Source organism: Haliaeetus albicilla, chromosome 7, assembly GCF_947461875.1.
Source record: "Haliaeetus albicilla chromosome 7, bHalAlb1.1, whole genome shotgun sequence".
Lineage (NCBI taxonomy): Eukaryota > Metazoa > Chordata > Aves > Accipitriformes > Accipitridae > Haliaeetus > Haliaeetus albicilla.
This window is the reverse complement of record NC_091489.1, coordinates 1233697-1253559: the sequence shown is the minus strand read 5'-3', so window position 1 is coordinate 1253559 and position 19863 is coordinate 1233697. Positions and strand designations below refer to the sequence as shown.

The 19863-nt window shown below is 44.5% G+C and overlaps 2 protein-coding genes across 2 annotated transcripts; both read right to left on the bottom strand.

Annotated features, from left to right (window-relative positions):
• Nucleotides 1-3851: 3851 nt before the first annotated feature.
• On the bottom strand, nucleotides 3852-9239 carry LOC104325418 (keratin, type I cytoskeletal 13). The gene is made up of 8 exons (XM_009930050.2): nucleotides 8659-9239; nucleotides 7673-7755; nucleotides 6967-7123; nucleotides 6366-6527; nucleotides 5780-5905; nucleotides 5373-5599; nucleotides 4733-4863; nucleotides 3852-4163 (listed from the first exon to the last, which is right to left on the bottom strand). Exons 1-8 carry the CDS (start codon nucleotides 9145-9147, stop codon nucleotides 4138-4140), a joined length of 1401 nt encoding a protein of 466 aa, XP_009928352.1. The 5' UTR covers nucleotides 9148-9239; the 3' UTR covers nucleotides 3852-4137.
• Nucleotides 9240-14166: 4927 nt separating this feature from the next.
• Nucleotides 14167-19562, bottom strand: LOC104325419 (keratin, type I cytoskeletal 13). Its single transcript, XM_009930051.2, has 8 exons — nucleotides 18870-19562; nucleotides 17818-17900; nucleotides 17099-17255; nucleotides 16678-16839; nucleotides 16124-16249; nucleotides 15776-16002; nucleotides 15314-15459; nucleotides 14167-14521 (listed from the first exon to the last, which is right to left on the bottom strand). Exons 1-8 carry the CDS (start codon nucleotides 19464-19466, stop codon nucleotides 14496-14498), a joined length of 1524 nt encoding a protein of 507 aa, XP_009928353.1. The 5' UTR covers nucleotides 19467-19562; the 3' UTR covers nucleotides 14167-14495.
• Between the last annotated feature and the right edge of the window lie 301 nt (nucleotides 19563-19863).

The window sequence follows — 19863 nt, the reverse complement described above, 5'->3', positions numbered from 1 at the left end:
TATTTATGGCCACATCTAATAAAATAAAGCAGTGTGTTTTTAGAGCTCAGTGAAATTCTATGAAAACCATCTGCATGTGGTCATTCCCTGCATGCCAAGACATACTTAGGCTTTTTTTAAGTGAAGGTTTTTAAAATATCTGCTTTGAAGCGAGAGGGTAAGTCCCCACCTCTCCTGCACTCTTCTGCAAGACAGGGTGTAAGTCTTGGCATCTGCCCACACCCCGAGATGTGTGGTCACGGGGAATAGCCCTGGAACATATCCTCGTTGTGTCTGATGGTCCTAACACAGCACATTCACCCACCTGTCAGTTAAATCTGGACTGCAGCACTGGGAGGTGATCTGCTACCCTCCATGTAAGGGTAGTCAGTAGTATCCAATCCAGCAAACATCTCTCCTTCAGGAAAAAAAAAAATAATTCTTGCATACATTATACTTGATCTGTTACTCATTGTTATTGCAGAGACTAGTACTGATGAAACATTAAAGGGCACCTTCAAAAGATCCACCACCCAATGGAATGATGGTGATTATGATAGGAACAGTAAATAGGTGAGTCAGAGCTGTAAGAGACTTTTAGAGTACAAACCCTTTGGTTGGAAACTCCTCCATTTGGGGTCTAAACAGCCTCTTGCACACCTGACTCTTTGGGGTCTCAGTTAATGCTACCTCATTGGTAAGACCTTTGCCAGCAAAGGGTCTAAACTGCATCTCTGCCATTGTAACACAATTACAACCCCTGTGGAGAGCCTGGGCTTCACGGTGCTCCTGCCTAATGACATGATGCAAAACATTCCAGTGCCATTCGCGAAACATAAACAGGTATTAGCAAATTGGTGCAGCGAGTTTCAGCCTGGCATCCATTCTGTGCACTTACACACAGGAGAACGCAGCTGGGGTCTTCAAAGAGGCAGGGAGGAAACCTGCGTCGTCTCCTGCAATAGTCACACGCACAAAATCAGGTCATGTCAGCCTCACTACGAATGTGACCATTGAATACAGGTGAGTGAGCTGGAGCAAGATGTCAGGGCTGATAGCTTGTTCTGTGTTTTCAGCTAGCAGGATCTCCCCAGCACATACCGCAGACACTACTTCATCTGTTTAGCTGAGTATTTCTGTTAGAAGAAAATTAGCCAAGCAATCAGAGCTGGGTTTGCCTCATGCCTTTCCCCGGGCACCCTTCGGCAGTCTCGGTGAGAGCTGAGTGCCCTCTAGAGAGCAGGCTGCAGACTGTGGAGCAGGGCCTATGATGTCCGTCTCTTCCTGCATCTCCAAATATCCCATGTAGTGAAACACAAAATGTGTCTGTATCATTTGGCACCGTGGGCACAGGGACTGGCAGTGGCAGGAGGGAATGCTTCCCCATGCCACTGCAGTGCAGTAATTGCATCTTCCTGTGTGTTAGAGGACTGTCCAGTGCAGGTGGCCCTGGACAGTACTGAAATTACTGTATAGTATGCGTCATGACATTTTTATATAACATTATTTTAACTACATATTATTGTATTTTTGTTGTATAGTCGAACAGCAGCTTCCATTTAGCCACAGATAGTATTAGCCAAACTTATCTGCATCTCCTGGCATCTTAGTAAAATGGAAGTCCCACTTTAAGCCGAGACTCAGATCTCAGTCTCACATATTGCGATAATGCACTATTTACCCTCCTTGGGTAGGCTGGAGCAAGAATAGGAGAGGACTGTACCAGACCAGGCGCTTGGGAGCAGGAGACTGGCAGGTCAGCATTTTGTTTGGATCTGCCAGTTAAGAACAGCTGACACCTTATGGAGAGATCTGGAAACTACAAAGATGTCTGGTCTGCTGGTGTTTACCAGGCACTTCTCCATTTCTCTGTTCTTCAGCACAAGCAGTATCTGCATGTAATGACAATTTATTATTCCAGCTCCTCTTAAGTTTTTATCTGGCATCAAATACAGTGCTCATGAAAAACTTTTGCTTGAGTTTTTGTACAAACTGGATAGACTACCAGTTTTGCCCTGTGTTCTCAGGCAAACATTTCTCTTTCCTCTGGGAAAAAAACCCCAACAACAACAAAAAAACCCCAACAACAACAACAACAACAAAACCCAACCCAGTATAAATATTTTCACAAGTGCTTCAGGTTGTGATTTCCTTATGTGGTGGCAATGTGGTGGCAAGAGGGAAATGCCAGTGCCAATGGCAGTAGAAAGTGAAAACTCAGATGCCAAATTCACAGGATTTTAGTTTTGATAAGAAACCGTCTCACTTCAGGGAGGATTTGGTTCATGCTGTTTGGGTGAAATTCTGAGCTGGGAGGAGCGAGCAGCACGTCCGCAGAACTGTATTTTGTACAAGGGTTTGTACAGTGGTGGCAGCTGCCGGGGAGAAATCACAGTCTGGGAAGAGCAACATGGCAAACCTGGCACGATACCAGAGAAGGTGCGTGTGCTGCTAGCATTAACCTCTTCCTCCCCTGGTGGACATCAGCCAGAAACCTGGTGTCAGCCGTTTCTGCTTGCATTTCTTTTCCACGCAGTGGTTAAAGCCAGGAGAGGCCGCCCTGGGAGCGCTGTGGCGGCAGCTCCGGGCGAGGACCGGGAGCCAGCGGTGCCTCTCTAAGCGCTGCCTTCCCCACATCCCCACTGCTCCTCACAGCCCTGTCCGCCAGGGATCAGCCTTGTTGCTTCTCTGCTTCAAAGCCAAAATGCCATCCTCCCTTTGCCCCCCGTCCCTGTCTCCCTGCTTATTGCAGTGCATAAACTGACTGTGAGCAGAGGCAGAAATGCTATTCCTCCAGGTGGGTGGTATATTCAGGAGTGGGATTTGGGGAAATGCACTTGCTTTTATACTTCAAATATTTTTTAATTTCTCATCAAAGGACTCCGAAATATTTTACATGTGTTTATGTATGAGAAATGTTTGTGCCACATTATATAGGCTGTAAAGAGGGCTTTCAGGCCATCTGCTTTTTCCATCCTGTGGGTGTCTCTGCACAGCTACGGATGTCCAACCACCCCTTGGCTGTCAAGAGAAGAGGAGATTCATGATAAAATTTGGATGCTGTCCTCTCAGCACCTGCTCTGAGATCTGCTCACAGTCACCCAAGAGAAGAGGCACTTGTATTGCACAGTCCCTCTCCCCAGGCAGATGTCTGACACAGAAGAGGTGGGATTTGCTCTGCAGAGAGACAGACTCACTCAGATGTGCTTACGTTACAGAAGTCTAGAAGACAGGTGAGGTCAGAAGACACCTCCCTCCCCCCAGATGACCGCAATGCACATCTGTTAAGACATGTATGACTGACATCATACTCCCCAGCAGCCAACACATCTCACAGTTTAATTCCTGACACATCTGGAGAGCAGCTGGAGGTGTACACCAGGGATGGCTGCTAAGTCAGTAATTGTGCATGGATATACTCCATCCTGAGCTTGCTTTTTCATGGAAATTTCTGTCACTGATCTCTCTGTTCTTTCATTGACAAGATCCAGCTCCACTTACTTCCTTCTTTGTTGTTCTGCAATGAATTTAAGCAAAATGCTCTGTGGGAAGCACACATGCATCTGCCTAAACTGGCTGTTCATGTAGATCACAGAGGATGTCATGCAGGAACGGGCAACGTATGCTACAGGCTTTGACAATGAGGAGGCGGACAAGACCTGCAAGGTCAGCAAGGCCGTTCTCTGGCTCCCACTGGCAAAGCAGCTTTGTTCCCAGTGGACTATGATCCTGACCCATTTAGGTGACCCTTGTGCGTGGGTTTCCAGCTTTTCTGGTGGGGTCATTGCAGAGGCTAGCTAGCCTGCCTGAGTTTGTGGTTTGCGCTAGAGCAGCACCTGATTTTCTAAAGGAACTCAGTTTCCAGACACAGGTTTCTTGATTGCATCAGGCAGAAGAAAAGTTTTATTAGAGAAATTTTTTCACCAGCAGGTACATTAGTGATCCTGACTAACTCAAGTAACTTCTAGAGATTACAGCATTACAGAACAGAAGTAGCAGAACAGAGAAAAAGGTGGCCCCAGATAGGCCCCTTTAGATACATGGCAAAGCATCGCTGAGTTACTTCTACTTTCTCTGCATAGAGGTGTTCAGTGAACATTGAGTGTTCTTGTTTTGTCTGTGGGTTTCTCTGTATGTCATCTTCTAGCCCATTCCTCCTTAATCACAAATTCTCCTGCAGGTCACTGGAGAAAAAATGTAGCAACATTATTTGCTTGGAACAGAGATAAAATCCTTCAAATAAAAATTTTGTCTGTGTAGTGCCCTTATTTCAAGAATACACTCTGTTAAACGAGAGCAGTTGGCAGACGACCCAGGAACCCCCAGAAATTCCCTAAATAATTGTGTTTTAATGGGAATTTGCACTTGTAAAGTTACAGATTTGCTCTTCTTTTCACTCCTTCAAGACTCTCTTGCTAAGCCTTGTTTGGCTGTCATCTTCTTTACTTCTGCTTGCAGACCTTTTCTTTATGCCTCATTTCCCCAGCTTTCTCCTCTTAGTTCTACGGCTCCTTCTTGTCTCTCATTTGCTTTCTGCTACTTCATATTCAGTCAGAGCTCTCTTTAAAACTATTTCTTGGTGACACAGCCAATTTTGCACTGCGGTTGGATCCATTGTAACAGATCACACCTGTAGCATAGTAACTCTCTGAGAAGATACCAACAACATGTCCTAGGAGCATGTGTTGTCTCCTGGCCTTATTACAAAGGAACAAACTGAAAAAACCTGTTTCTGTGAAAACATGGCTCTTACCTTGTATATCTCCAGTCTTGCAGGGTGGGACTTGGGACTGGCAATGGGAAGATGAAGTTGTAGTATAGGTGTGACTTGTCCTAATGACTCCTCCTCCTACACCAGTTCCTACTCCGATTCCTCCTCCATGACTGGTGGGATAAATTTGGTGAAAGGAATAGGGAGTTTTAGAACTTTACATGACACTGCTGACTGACTACATGACACAAAGTCTCAAACTATGTCTTTTATAGGGGTTAGAGTATTTTACATTGCATTCTTTTTCACTTTCAGAGTTGCTTTGTGTGTGTGCTCCCCTTTGGCATGGAAATGCAATGCAGAGCATTGCAATTAATTCTTATTTTGACAGTTCTCGCCCATCTTACTATAGAAAAGAGGTTATTATGAATGCTGACATAATACTAGTAGTTACAATGTTGTAACTAGCAGTTAACAGATTTGATTTCTGTGCATTGCAGATCCCAAGGAGTGCCATTTAGTTCAGATTTGAATGTTCATCACAGTAAAGTTGCTCATGAGACAACTTTTTCATCTCAAAGAAAGCATTAAGATGGACTAAAGATTATATTAGATTCCCAATCTGTAATAGAGATCCTTGATATTTTCATTTATTCTGTAGTGGATTTAGAGATCTACATACATAAGGTCCTGCTGTCCTCCTTCCAACAAGCACCGGTAGGTCTGAATCTCCTGCTCCAAACGGCACTTGACGTCCAGTAAGGTCTTGTATTCTTGGTTCTGGCACTCTATTTCCGCTCTTATCTCAGCCAATTGCTGCTCCACACACGTGATCTGGTTCTGTAGCTCACCGAGGAGGGTGTTGTACTGGCACTCAGTCTCAGCCAGAGAGGATTCCAAATTATTTCTCTGATAAACAAGACAACCAAAGAAACAACATTCATTTAAATGTCACCCTGGAGTTTATGGTTTCCAATCCAAAAATGAAAGAGCTATTCACCACCATCATGCTGATTGGTAGGTCTGGCTGTTCATGCTAAGAAATCCAGCAGTAACCACATCACAGCTGAAAGTAAGCTCACCACCTACCTGGCTGAGCTGAGCTTGGAGATCAATTTCCAGGGCTTGCAATTGGCGTCTCAGTTCAGTAACCTGGTTGTTGCACGTCTCTACCTCCTGGCCGCTTGTAATAACTTCCCGATTCACCTCCTCAATCTGAAAATCACCAATCCAGAATAAAGAGCTTCAGAGAATATCTGCGTAAATTGGACTTGCTTTTACAGAAGCAGAATACAGTGAGTAGCTAGCAAAAAGAGAAGTGAGCAGGGCGAGTTCTCTGTGCACTGGGCGTTAACCACCAGCTTCAGCTGCTTGCTCTTTTTACAAATTGCATTAGCCTCGTGGTTATTAAGTCTCTTTAATCCAAATGTGGAATATCTTAGTTCCAACGACACACCACAAGGCCTTGCGGCAAATGCTGCTGTTCCAGATGGGACATAACAAACTGGTCAGACGGGCCTGTGTGTTCTGTGGAACACAGCGTATAATGAGTGCTGATCTCGGGCTTCACTGTAAAGGAAGACCTGCTCATTGTCTCCACGTCTGTTTTCTGAAATGCTCCTCTGCCTTGAAATGTGCATGTCAGTTTGTTTTGCAGCAGGTGTGTGTCGCTTACCTTGCACTCATACCAATCCTCAACTTCCTTGCGGTTGCGCGCTATCAGTGTTTCATACTGGCATCTCAGATCCTCCAAGATTTGCCTGAGATCTGGTCCAGGGCAGGCATTGACCTCCACACTCACGTCTCCAGTTGATTGTTTTCTCAGGCAATTCATTTCCTGAAAATATAACCCAGATCAGATGCATACTGGCTTTTGAAAGACAACATAGAAGAGCAGAGCTTGGTGGCTAAGAACAGCACTCCCTGTGAGGGGTGCCTCCCAGCTACGGCTGTAAAAAGCACTAGGAGATGGTGCAAGTGTTTCCCCAACAAATCTGTTGGGTAATTTCTTTTCTTATCCACTGGAGTCAGCAGCAACTTTCACAGACACCCCCCTGGCACTCCCAGTGCCAGCGCAGCCCCAAGAGCAGCAGCCACCTCTCTGCCAGAGCTCCCACACCACCCACGAGGCAGACAGGTCTGAACCCCAGAAGCGTTTGATGGGAAAGCTGTGGCATGAAAGTGGTTGATCTTTACTTTTAAGTTTAGAGCACATTCGTGTAGGCGAAGTTTTATGTCAGGGCCATGGTGCTCCTAGGGAAAGGGCAGGACCCTACCTCCTCGTGGTTCTTCTTCAGGCAGCAGAGCTCCTCCCGCAGTGACTCCAGCTGTGCCTCCAGGTCAGACCTGCAGAGCGTCAGCTGATCCAGGACTTGGCGTAAGCCATTAATGTCAGCCTCCACGCTCTGGCGCAGGGCCAGCTCCGTTTCATACCTGGTTTGTGCAAGAAAGCAGAAATTCAGAACGGTAACATCTCAACTGTGCTCAGTTTATGCAAAATCTTTCCCAACTGCCTGCTTTAAACTGTATTTTGTTGTCTAAGCTGAATGCACTGTTTATTAGATTTCTACACTGCACTTAATGTCTGTTATGTGAAAGCTTTCCTCATCTATTTTTTTCCTGCTCCTGATCACTGTATGTTTGATATCACTTATTCAGCTGCATTTCTGTTTTGCTGATCCCAATCTGCACTGGTCTGTGATGGAAATGCGCCAACTATACCACTAAGGACTCCTCCCTGCAATGTGGGTCCCCAGCCCTCACCAACAAACGCTGTTGCCAAATGTTTCACCCAAGAATACTAATTAAGGGAGGGCTGGTGACCAAGAGCAAAATGCCTTTCATCACTCCATCCTGTCCTAATGCGGTGTTCTACTGAGACTTGTCTGAAGTCTCTGTAATTAGTGCACGGAGACTCCACAAATCAGATGTAAAGGAGCAGGGAGGAGGCAACAGGGCTCATCTACACAGAGGGGCACTCACTTCACACGGAAGTCATCAGCAGCCATCCTGCTGTTATCAATGTCCAGAATTATCTTGTTGTTATCAATGGTTGCGCAGACAATCTGGAAAAGAGCAGACCATGAGAGATGTTTCACTTCTCTCTGCTGTTATACTCTATAGGTCTATCTAGATTGCAGTTAGGTAGTAACTCTTCACAATTTCCTTTCTCTGTTACCTTCTTACTTCAGTAACCTTGTTCCTTGAGCAGAGCAGTTGCAGGAGGTAGTTTTGCCTCCTTAACTCACAGTCAGTAAAGAAAAGAGATCAACTGTGTAGAGATTGGGAGTTAAAGAGTTGTGAGAAGGGACTTCCCAGTTTCAAGATCTGAAGGCAAGTTCCAAAGATGCTTCACAAAGAAGTGAACCTAAAGAACCTTCCTTAAGACATTAAATCTCAACTGACATTCAAGCTGGTGTGTTCTGGGCTTCAGGCTTAAGGGTCTTCAGGGAAGACAGTTGGAAGGTATCTTTAAGCCTTAAGTTCAGCCATAGCTTTCATTGTGGACATAATAATATCAAGCTATTTGTGCCACTGTGGCAATCAATTTCAAATACTCCACTTTTCTCACCTGGAATTTATAATGCTTTGTTTGATACAGCATTTGATATGTATGTTTTGCTCTTGTTCTATAGTTCTCTTTACTTTGCTTTTCCTACTGGGCTGACACCACTGCATTTCCTCAGAGCACACTTGGTGATATCATATTTATAATTGTATAGTCAAAACACAATGTAACAAAGCATCCTTTTCCTTTTTAACAGTATTATCCCACCTGTATCACCTTGCAGCATGCATCTTTGATATGCACCCACACTCAACAGTGTCACAGGGGAGCTTGCCAAAATTTATGTTTGTGAAGACCTTTAGCAGCACCAAAGTTACCTCTAACAATTGCAGTAGATTCTAAATACAGATTCAGAAATAAGCTTTAAATAGGGGAGGAACAACTGAAAAAAGGGGATTACCTGATTCTGAAGATCTTCAATTTCTTTGTAATAGCAGCTGTAGTCCCGGGGCTCACAGGAAAGGCCCTGTGTAGCATACCACTCTCTGATTCTGCATTCCAGTTCAGCATTTTCCTTCTCCAAGCACTTCACCTTGTCCAGATAGGAAGCCAGGCGATCATTGAGATTTTGCATGGTGACCTTCTCATCGCAGGATGAAAGCAAACAGTCGCCACCAAGACCACCAACAACCACACCACCTCCAAGGCCAAAACCAAGGCCATTGCCATAGCAGTTGCCACCTCCATAGCTCCCACCAGCCAAGCTACCAACACTCAGTCCCCCTCCATAATTCACTCCACCGCAGTAACTCCTTCCAGAAAAACCTCTGCCACTGCCTATCCCATAGGAAGAAATCCGTGCTCCACCACCACCACCAATGATACAGCTGCCACCACTGCTCCTGCCTTTGCTAGACACAGTAATAGTCTCCTTAATGTTGCAACTCATGGCGACAGCAGTTGGAAATGCAAGCAGAAGCCCAAAGCAAGATGCACAGCTTGATATTAAATCAGACTGCGAGTTGTCCGTTGCCACGAAACTCTATTTATACCTTCCACAGTGGGTGTCACCACTGTTTCTTCTTCCCATAAGGCTGGCTACTCTAGCCATTGGTGCCAAGAATAATTTCTCAAAGGGAAGTTTCCTTTCAAGAATCCTGGTAGACAAGGAAGATACTTTACATGTCTCTTGCTAATTTCAAAAATACATTAGCAATAATGTTTTATGAATCATCAGCTTTTTGTTTATGATGCAAACTTTACAACATTAAGCCAGGAAAAACACTGTCCTAAATTATATACCAGGAAGAAATCATTAAAGGTTATTGCATCAAAGAGCTCTTTATCTCTCATTAATTTATTTTCATTTTATTTTGAGTTGAATAAGCAGTTTTCATGCAAGGTGCTGATGTTGGAATATGTAAGATGAAAAAGAAAGAATAAATACGAAGTTTGACTCTCGAACGATGTATGAGGAATGATGTAAGAACTTTGTGGAAAGATCAGAGACACAGAGATTAACCTTTAAGTCTCTCCATTGGCAAAATGACAACTCCAGAACACTCTGCTATGAGACAAGTGAAACCGTGGAGTGATGTCTTAATGGACATGGATGAAAGGTTCTTCATATATGACTGTGACTCTCCAGTAATTCACAAAGGTTTTGTTTCTTTATGTGGAGAGTGTAGAGTAAGGTAAAAGTACTTTAAATATTTCATGTTGTTCAGTGAAAGATATTTCTACAGTTTTCATCATTATGGATAGTGATCGTTGCTGGGGAAGGGTGGGTGTTTTGAAACAGTGAATGGGAGTGGAAACATCCTGTGGGCAATTTCTCTGTCAATATGTGCTGCATTCTAATAAGAGGTTTGGGACTACTGTCCTAGGAAATATAAAGACAGAATTGCTGATTGCCAGCAGAGCAATCGTTGCCCAATACAGTTCTACACTGGCTTGGAGAAGATGCGTTGTACAAACCAGAGGTTCTTCTCTATCACTAATGTCTCCAAATCTTAGCTAGGCAGAGAAATTAAAAGGTAAGAATCCTTTCACTCTTCTGACATCAAAATTCAGGCTAAGCTCATTTTCATGAGATGTTTTGCTAAGACTCAAGAGCAATGGCCTTCTCTCTAGGGAGAACCTGTTTCTACTGGCTGTTGAGCAAGACACAGGCATTCCACAGCTTTCTGAAACTAACCGTTCACTGTAAGAAATTCTCCAAGCCTACTTCACCAGGGAACAAGTGAGCTCAAACTCTTGCTCAAATCCTCACTCCCTGTCAGGATTCTGGATTGGAATAGCTATTATTTGGCAAGTAAATAATCCCACTTAGTGGAGGACTGAATTGTCCCAGTATTCATGTATTTGCTGATCATGTTACTGCTCTTGTTCTCCTTATTTCTGTTGAAAACATGCCTTCCCTTATCTCTGCATCTTTGGATCTTACTTATCCAGTACAATGAAACCCAGCAGCATTCTGGTGATATCTCCAGCAGGCCGGAGACAAACATGTGGAGAGACTTGCTCAAAGTGATTTACTCAAAGACAAAGAGCATGCCTCTGGCAGAGTCTGCAGTTGAACTTAGGTCTCCTGTATCAGACTGCAGTGCCTGAATGTCAGCCCGTCCTTCCTTCTAAGTTGTGCTCCACTCAGTCACAAAATACAAAGGACCAAAGCTCAGATTAGGCAAAAACTCTAATAAAGCTATTGTGTATAGGAAGGAGTACCTGGATTTCATTACTAGGACTGGAGAATGTAATTGGAGTCAGGGTGTGGTGGTAAGAATGAACCGAAACTGATGTAATACTGCATCGCTTGAAGCTTTGCCTGTCCTGCGTATGATTCTTCAGGAGTTTCCCAATAGCTGTCTGCAGCAACCATCTTTTCTGAGTGAGTGCACATTCCTTCCTCTGCTCCACAGTTATCATTTTAGCACATCAGAATAATGCAGGCAGAAACATGGAATGACTTACTCCTTTGTGGGAGTGGAGGATGTCTACATGCTCATTGCGGTAATTATTGCGGAGAGCAGAGAGGATGGCTCCTGCTCTTCTGACATACCTTGGTCCCCTGTGGGCCTGTAGCTTTATCCATTAGACCCATCTCTTTCTGCTGTGGGTCTTCACCAGGCACCTTTGCCCGGGATCCTTGCATGGCACACGCTTGCTCTCTTTCTTGCTATTTTTCCTTTTTGTCTTCAGGAAATGGGTGTACTAGTTACGCTAAGGTAAAATTAATAATTGTTCTGAAGACCTTAAAAAAATAAATTAAGCTTTCCCTCCTATTTTCATTCAGTTATTTGAACTCATAAGCTTCCTGGGTCTGTCTCATTAGCACAAAGAAATATGGAAATCTCATGGAAATGTAGTTTCCAGCCCAAGGTTTGCAGCTCCATAATTCACAACTCTTTAATATATGGGTTGTTTCCAGGGTGTTTTCTGCTGGGGAACTGTTTATCACAAGCTACCTTCTCATGAGCTGCTTTCCAAATGCATCCCAAACTTGTAGGTCCACAAACAACATCACAGTGTCTTAGGAGCTGAGTCTGTACAACCCCGGGGGCTTTCCAGAGGCATATTCATAAAGTCTGGATCATTAGAGTCCTTTTGGCCATGTCATTAGGTCTCTTTCACCTCTCAGGAATTTAGGACAGCTCCTTTGTGAAAGTGCATGCTTTGCACCTGCCGGACCTGGTGGGAAGGGTGGAAAGGCCTTTGATATGAATACAGGGAATCAGGTGGAGCAGCTAGATGTCAGTAGCAGTTCACAAGAGGAGACTAGCCCAGACCCGGTGGGATTCAGCTGGGGCTCCCAGAAAAAAGTGGCAAGATTTTATATATTGTAGGTTGCCTAGAGTTTCCAGAAGACTGAAAACTGGAAGAGCATCAATACAGTATCTTTATATTTTTAGAAATGAGAGTGTGAGGACTGGTATGTTGGGAAGGATTGAGGCCAGAAAGGGCACCAGTGGGTTATCTTACTGTCGGTCTTTGCACTGAACAAGGCAGGAGAAGACAACGGGAAAGCAAAAGGGAAAGACTTGCTTTCTGACTTCTCAGCCAGAGCTCTGAGGACAACCAGGATATACACAAAAGAGTCCAACCAATGGGAATTTCCCATTATAACCATGATAAGTATGTCTTTTGATCTCTTGTGAAGCAGTGGCCTTACACGTCTACTGAGGGATTTTGGCATCAAGTCTGGGACTTTCTGTAGGGCTGGAACTGATCTTTAAAGAAGGCTCAATTTAGAGTCTTAGTTTCAAATCTTCTACCTATGGTCACTCTTCTGAATCTTTATTGCAGCTGTTCCAGTGCTGCATTTTCTTATTGTGCTCTAGCCCCTAGATACTATTGGGTTTAGTGTCTGGTAGATGAAATAAAAGAAATACCACTGAGACATCTTCTCTCCATGTTCTTTTACAGCAGGAGAAGGGCATCTTTCACCTGCTCCCTGATACATTAATGATTGAGATTCTTCAGACACTTGCTACCTATGGGCCTTGGAGATGCTGCTTTCCTGGAAGGTTTCAGGTTGTGTTAAGTCTGTTTCTGTAGTAAAAGAGAAATTGGTGTCCATATAAAAGAGCTGACACTAAAAAAGTGTGCCACACTATGCTGTATATATGGTCCTGAAATGTTTTTGCCTTTATACCCTTTTCTAGTGCCCCCCCCCCCCCCCCGCCCCGAGGCTGGCTGTTCCATAACCTCCAGCTTTTGATGGCAAAGGAATAACCAGGAGTTTTGCTTTACCAGGTCATCTTATAAGTGAATATGACTCTTTCTATAACAACCACATCGCAGTGTACCAGAAGTAACAGCAGCCATAACCAGTGCTGCTCTTTTAGCTGTGAACCTGCAGGGTGGAGTGGACGTGTAAAACCGGCCACTGCTTGTTTTTCAGGACCAACAGACAATTTAAACCTCAAAACACTCTCCAGGTCATAATGGCTTTTAACTGAAAATTCTCCAAACCCAGAATGACTCTGCAAGCTCACCATGGCCAGTTCCCATGGCTGCACCCACCAGAAGTGCTCCAGGGCCCTCAGTTACCAAACTGCTGCCCTCGCTTCTCTAGGCAGGTCAGTGTCAGGACGCATGCACACCACCATGCCAGTCCAAACTGACTCAGCATCAGCTACATGGCTGCTGTTCAAGGCCCAAAGGAGGGAGTGATCTTTGCCTTGCTTGTGAAGTTTAAGACATACTGGCTCTGTGTATCCAAAGGCCCTAGCTGGCTTTTCTCTCCATTGTATTCTCTGTTGAGCTGCACCTTTTCAGCTCCCATCCTGCCCTCTCCAATTCTCCAAAGAAGCTATGTTTAATGTAAAGATGATCTTTCAACAGTTCCTGATGTTCAGGTTGAAACTCTTTGAAATAGAAGGATGACCAGTAAATGACTCAGTCACTATGTGAAAACAGATAGAAAGAAACCTTTTTGCCTTCAGTCCTTTTCTCAATGGGAAGATTCCTATAAAACGAAAGGGATAGGTCAGAATATAAGCCATGTCAGCAGAAATTGAATCAGTTGTGGAGACAAAGATTTCCTCTTCAGTCTAATCACAGTCCCCAGGTTGGATGATGAAGTATGAGAGGGCACAGCCCAAATGTGTCAGCACTAGACTGGGGCCGAGGCAATCTGTCTCCAGATGTTCCATCGCTGACTTTCAAAATATTTCTAAAATTGTGTTATAGCACAATGTTCTGTGGCAAGCACACAGGCATCTGCCTGATTAGGCTGTCTATGTAGATCATGGAGGATGTCATGCAGGAACGGGCAACGTATGCTACAGGCTTTGACAATGAGGAGGCGGACAAGACCTGCAAGGTCAGCAAGCAAGGCCATTCTCTGGCTCCCACTGGCAAAGCAGCTTTGTTCCCAGTGGACTATGATCCTGACCTGTTTAGGTGACCCTTGTGCGTGGATCAGCACCCGATTTTCTAAAGGAACGCAGTTTCCAGACACAGGTTTCTTGATTGCATCAGGCAGAAGCAAAGTTTTATTAGAGAATTTTTTTCACCAGCAGGTACATTAGTGATCATATACTACTGGTTAACTCCAGCAATAGTCATGGTGGTTGGGCACACACAGCAATACAGACTGGAAAAAGCAAATAGCAAAATAAAGCAGAATGTGGCCCAATGCTCTGCTTATCCCTCTGACACATTGCTTAGCATTGCTGAGTAATACAAAAGAGCACGCTTGTTGCTCTTTGCAGAGACATACAGTAAATATTCTCTCTCTTCATCCATGGCTCTGCTTCAGGGTTCTCTTGTTGGATATTCTTATTTCTCTGCTTAATCACAAATCCTTCTGCAAGGCACTGGAAAGATCAAAGGAAACATTACTTTGTTTATAGCAAAAATAGATTCTTTCCCACACTGTCATTCTATACATGTGATCATTTCACAGGCCAATTCAATTAGAATTTCAGATAAATACTGTCCCTTACTGGAAAGGTCTGATTGTTGCCTGCCAGTCAGGCAGATGGGATTTGTAGCTAGCTGGAGCATGGTCTGCCTTTTTACATAAAAATGCCAAATGGCGGAAGCTGCAGACTTTGTACCAGCAGCAATCTGGATGAGAGAATGGCATCAGGGTCCTTGCCAGAACAATGCCCCTGCTCACACTCATTCTCCTGGACCAACTGTCGCCATATTTCTTTCTTTGTTTTTTAGTTTGGCTGGAAGTCTCCCCTTCAAATAGTACTAGTAGTTTTCTGCCAGTATTCCCATTCGTGCTTTTTTTTCTGATTTCTGGGCACTCTGCTTTCTCCTTTCTCCTACTCTTTCCTTTGTCCCAGATTTCATGTCAGTCCTTTCTCCACATTCTCTGTGGCTTGCCTGCCTGCTGACTCTGTCATTCTCCTTCCTATCCCCCTTCCCCCTCCTCCCTTTTTGCAGTTCTCATGCTTCCTAGCAGAGTCACAGCTCCTGAAAGCACTTGTTGTAGCCACTCCTCTGTGCCCTCCCGTCATGTATTTCCCAGTAGCCTCACAATAAAACTTTCAAATAGCACCTGTAAGCTACGTGGGAAAGATCTTTGTGGCTGCCTGTCCTTGCTGCATTAGAATAGAGAAGACTGTGGAAATCTTGTAGAGTATTGCAGTTTTTACCTTGTATCTCCGCAGCTGCACAGGATGGCATCTGGGCAGATGAAGTGTAAGTGTGGCTTGTTCTAATGATACCTCCTCCTCCTATTCCACTTGTTCTTGCAACTCCTCCTCCTAGACCCGAAGACTGACCAATTCCTCCTTGTTGACTAAGGGGACAGGAAAATAACATTTTAGTGAAAGAAATGACAGATAAACTAGAACTACAGTTTTTCATTGTCTCTGCTGCTCTCAGTCTGGTTTTCTTTTTGGCAAAATATTGCAGTGACCTTTCTTCTTGTGGCAATGGCTGGCACAAGGTAGGGAAGCAGATTATCACCATTGATTACCAGGCAGCCTGAACAGGTCAGTAAGGGTGAAGGAGCTGTGCAGAGCCTCCACCTATTGTTCACTTTGCTGTTATGTTAAAATACCCAGGACGCAGGTATTTTATTTTGTCTTTTGGTGCATCTCAAGCCTACTTACATAAGGTCCTGCTGTCCGCCCTCTAGCAGGCAGCGGTATGTATGGATCTCCTGCTCCAGACGGCATTTGACGTCCAGCAGGATCTTGTACTCTTGGTTCTGGCATTCCATTTCTGCACGTAGATCAGCCAGTTGCTGCTCCACACATGTGATCTGGCTCTGGAGCTCAGCAAGGTGATTGTTGTAACGACACTCTGTCTCAGCCAGCGAGGATTCCAGGTTGTCCCTCTGAGGAGTGACATGTGGCACAATACAAATACAGGCATGAGAAACACTGCATTTAACTACAAATTCTTACATCAAAGCATAACTGTGAGACAGCTGAGCTTTACACCAGCTCACCACTCACCTGGCTGAGCTGAGCTTGGAGATCAATTTCCAGGGCTTGCAATTGGCGTCTCAGTTCAGTGACTTGGTTATTGCACGTCTCTACCTCCTGACCGCTTGTAATAACCTCCCGATTCACCTCCTCAATCTGAAAATCACCAATCCAGAATAAAGGTGTTCAGGGAATGTTTGATGTAAGACAGATTAAGGAAAGAGCAGAGAAGCTAGCAAAAAACATGAAATGAGAAAGGTTTGGGTGAACTCTCTGTCATCCTAATGGAGTGTGAACCCTGCTCGTCATTCCTCTTGTTCTTCTAATAGTACTGCTGTCCAGTTCTTCTCACTACTTACTGCATTGTAAAGAGTTCCTGCCTCAAGTCTCACCAACATGCAGCACTTCCCGTCACCCCATAAAAAGAATGCAGAGTGGCAGTATACCCTGTGTCACTTGGTCAATTTAAACCAATGCTAAATGCTGTTACAGTATGTTGTCTGGTTTTAACACATAATAAATCACTGTGGAGCCATTGCCTGGATATCAGCTAGGGAAAGTCAGGGCTGCGTAAATGTACTCACCTTGCACTCATACCAATCCTCAACTTCTTTGCGATTGCGTTCAATCAGTGTTTCATACTGGCACCTCATCTCCTCCAGGATCTTTCTGAGGTCTGGGCCAGGGCAGGCATTGACCTCCACACTCACATCTCCAGTCGATTGTTTCCTCAGACAGTTCATTTCCTGGAAACACCACCCAGATCATGTCATTTTTTAAAAAGAAGAAAAAAACTGAGGGAGCTAAGTTGCCCTGTAGGGAAGAGCAGAGCCCCTGGCAGAGGCCCTCTCTGCTGGACATTCACAGCTCCTAGTTTACATGTATTGTCTCCATCAACCAGTTGCCCGTCTGCAGCCAGCACCCCAGGGGTAGGGACCACGGAGAGGGAGGGTGATGGATCCTGCATGAATTAACACTTTGGACACCAGAAGGGCAGGACCCTACCTCCTCGTGGTTCTTCTTCAGGCAGCAGAGCTCCTCCCGCAGCGACTCCAGCTGTGCCTCCAGGTCAGACCTGCAGAGCGTCAGCTGATCCAGGACTTGGCGTAAGCCATTAATGTCAGCCTCCACGCTCTGGCGCAGGGCCAGCTCTGTCTCGTACCTGGGAGTGAGAAAGAAAGCAAGAAAGAGTAGTCAGTGTCTGACACCACCATTTGCTCTTTTTTTTTTTTCATTTGATCATCCATCTTTCTTACAGTATTTTCCTAACTAGCCTAACAGGATTCTAAGAAAAGCAGTCTGAGGCTTGCTCTGTCAAATCTGCCCTCAGTCTGCCTTCTCTGGAGCTTTTTCACCAGGATGGAAGTGTCACTCACTGCATTTCTGTGCTCCAAAAGGAAAAAAAAAGCTTCCACTTTGAAAGACACGATGTGCCAGAATGGCAGCTCAGGTGAGCCCATGCTTGCTCCCTTTTTCCAGATCCCTTCTGCCTTCTGAAGAACTCTAATCTCTGCTCAAAACCATCTTGTTGTCCCAAATTTTCCACCCTGGAACTGCCACTAATTAAGGCAACTCTAGAGGCAATGGATGAAAGAGCTTTTCTGCATAGCCTCCAGCCTGTCCTGACCAGAGGATCACAGGAGACCTGTCTGAGAGCTCCTTCTCACCAACTTTGTGAGTGGGAGCACAGTGACAGAGGAGGGGGACAGCTGAAGGGTACTCACTTCACTCGGAAGTCGTCGGCTGTCATCCTGCTGTTATCGATGTTCAAAATGATCTTGTTGTTGTCTATGGTTGCGCAGACAATCTGAAAAAAGAATATTCACTCCTGAAGTCTCTTCTCTGTATCCTCAGGCTCAAGTGTACCCATTGACTGGTGCTACCAGACCTAACCTCTTTCTCTCTCTTTTTTTTTTAATATTGTGTAGCAGGCATGGGGGAGTTGAGGATTGCAGCAGTCAGAGGGGTGAGTGTTCAGTGAAGTACGGTGAAGGCATTAAAATGATGAAATACGTGGTTCAGATACGGACAGTCAGAGAGGAATAATTAGTGTTGTCCAGCACCTGCCACAACCCACCTAACCTTTTAAATCTAAATCTTACTTTCATGGATAAGAGGTTTAAAAGCTTTGTTTCAAGACTTAATTATATGTGTCTCTTTCTGTCTGTTTCCTGGATTCTTTTCACTTTATTCTTCTTTGTGCGTTGACATCCTAGAATTTTTGCCAAACACACTTTGGAATCATTTTTAGTTTTAAATTGCATACTCGAGATGTGTTATGGTAATGCTCCTTTTGTTCTTATTTTTAATTAGATGTCCTATATTTCCCAATTCTGTATGAAAGAGTAAACTTGTAAAAAAGGAAATAGCATTTAACTGGAATTCTGCAAGACTGATGACAGAATTATAATAATTCAGGCAAATTAATGCGATCCATCATTTATTTCTCTTTTAGCTGCTTTCTTGGCATATATCTATTCAAACATCTTGGCACAAACCTAATTCAGAAAGACTACTGAGCCAATCCAGATGTATTCCATGAAGATAACATTTTGCCCTTCAAATATATCTGATGAATAAAAGCAATGGAAACAGTCCAAACACTCAAGGTTTTTACCTTTGAGCTCTAGGGCTTTCTACAGGCAGTTGTCTTAATGGCTGTTTACAAAAAGCATTTTACAACAATGGAATGTTACTCTCAATCACTGCATTAAGTTGTGAACCAAGACCGTGGGAGAAGCTTACAAGGGAGAAAGCAGCTGAGAAATGATGTTACCTGATTTTGAAGATCTTCTATTTCTTTATAATAGCAGCTGTAGTCCCGTGGCTCACAAAAAGGGCCCTGCTTGGCATACCACTCCCTGATTCTGCACTCCAAGTCAGCATTTTCTTGTTCCAGGCACCTCACCTTGTCCAGGTAAGAAGCCAGGCGGTCGTTAAGATTCTGCATGGTGACCTTTTCATCACCAGAAAGAAGAATGCCATCACCAGCAAAACCACCTCCAACTACCCCTCCACCAAGACCAATACCAAGGCCACCTCCAAGGCCACCTCCAATGCCACCGCCAAAGCGAGCACTGCCACCACTGAATCCAATGCCTGAGCATCCTCCAAGGACAGCGGCTCCTAAGCCACCTCCATAGTTTCCACCAACCAAACTGCCAGTGCTCAGTCCTCCGCCGTAATTCACACCACCACAGTAGCTTCTACCAGAAAACCCTCGGCTACCACCTATCCCGCAAGTTGTGTATCTTCCAGAAGAGACTGAGGAGATCCGTGCTCCTCCACCACCACCACCGCCACCAATAACACAGCTGCCACCACTGGTCCTGCCTCTGAGAGAGCCAGGTGTCTGCTTAATACTACAACTCATTTTGAGGACAGCTGCAGATCCAACCCAAAGCCCAAAGCAAGATGCACAGCTTGATATTGAATCAGACTGCAGGTTGTTTGTTGCCGCAGATCTCTATTTATACCTTCCAAAGGGGGTGTCACCTATAGGGTGTTTCTTCTTCCCACGGGGCTGGCTAGTCTTGCTGTTTATGCCAAGAATAAATAGCCCATAGGCAGTTTCCCTCTAGAAATCCCAGTTCACAAGGAAGATACTTTACATGTCAGCAGCTTATTCCAAAAAGTAAAATAATGTTTTATGAGTCATCGGCTTTTTGTATGATGCAAACTTTACAACAAGTCAAGAAAAAAAGTTGCCCTCGATTATGTACAAAGGAGAAACATTGGTATTTATAACATCAAAGTGCCTTTTATCTTTT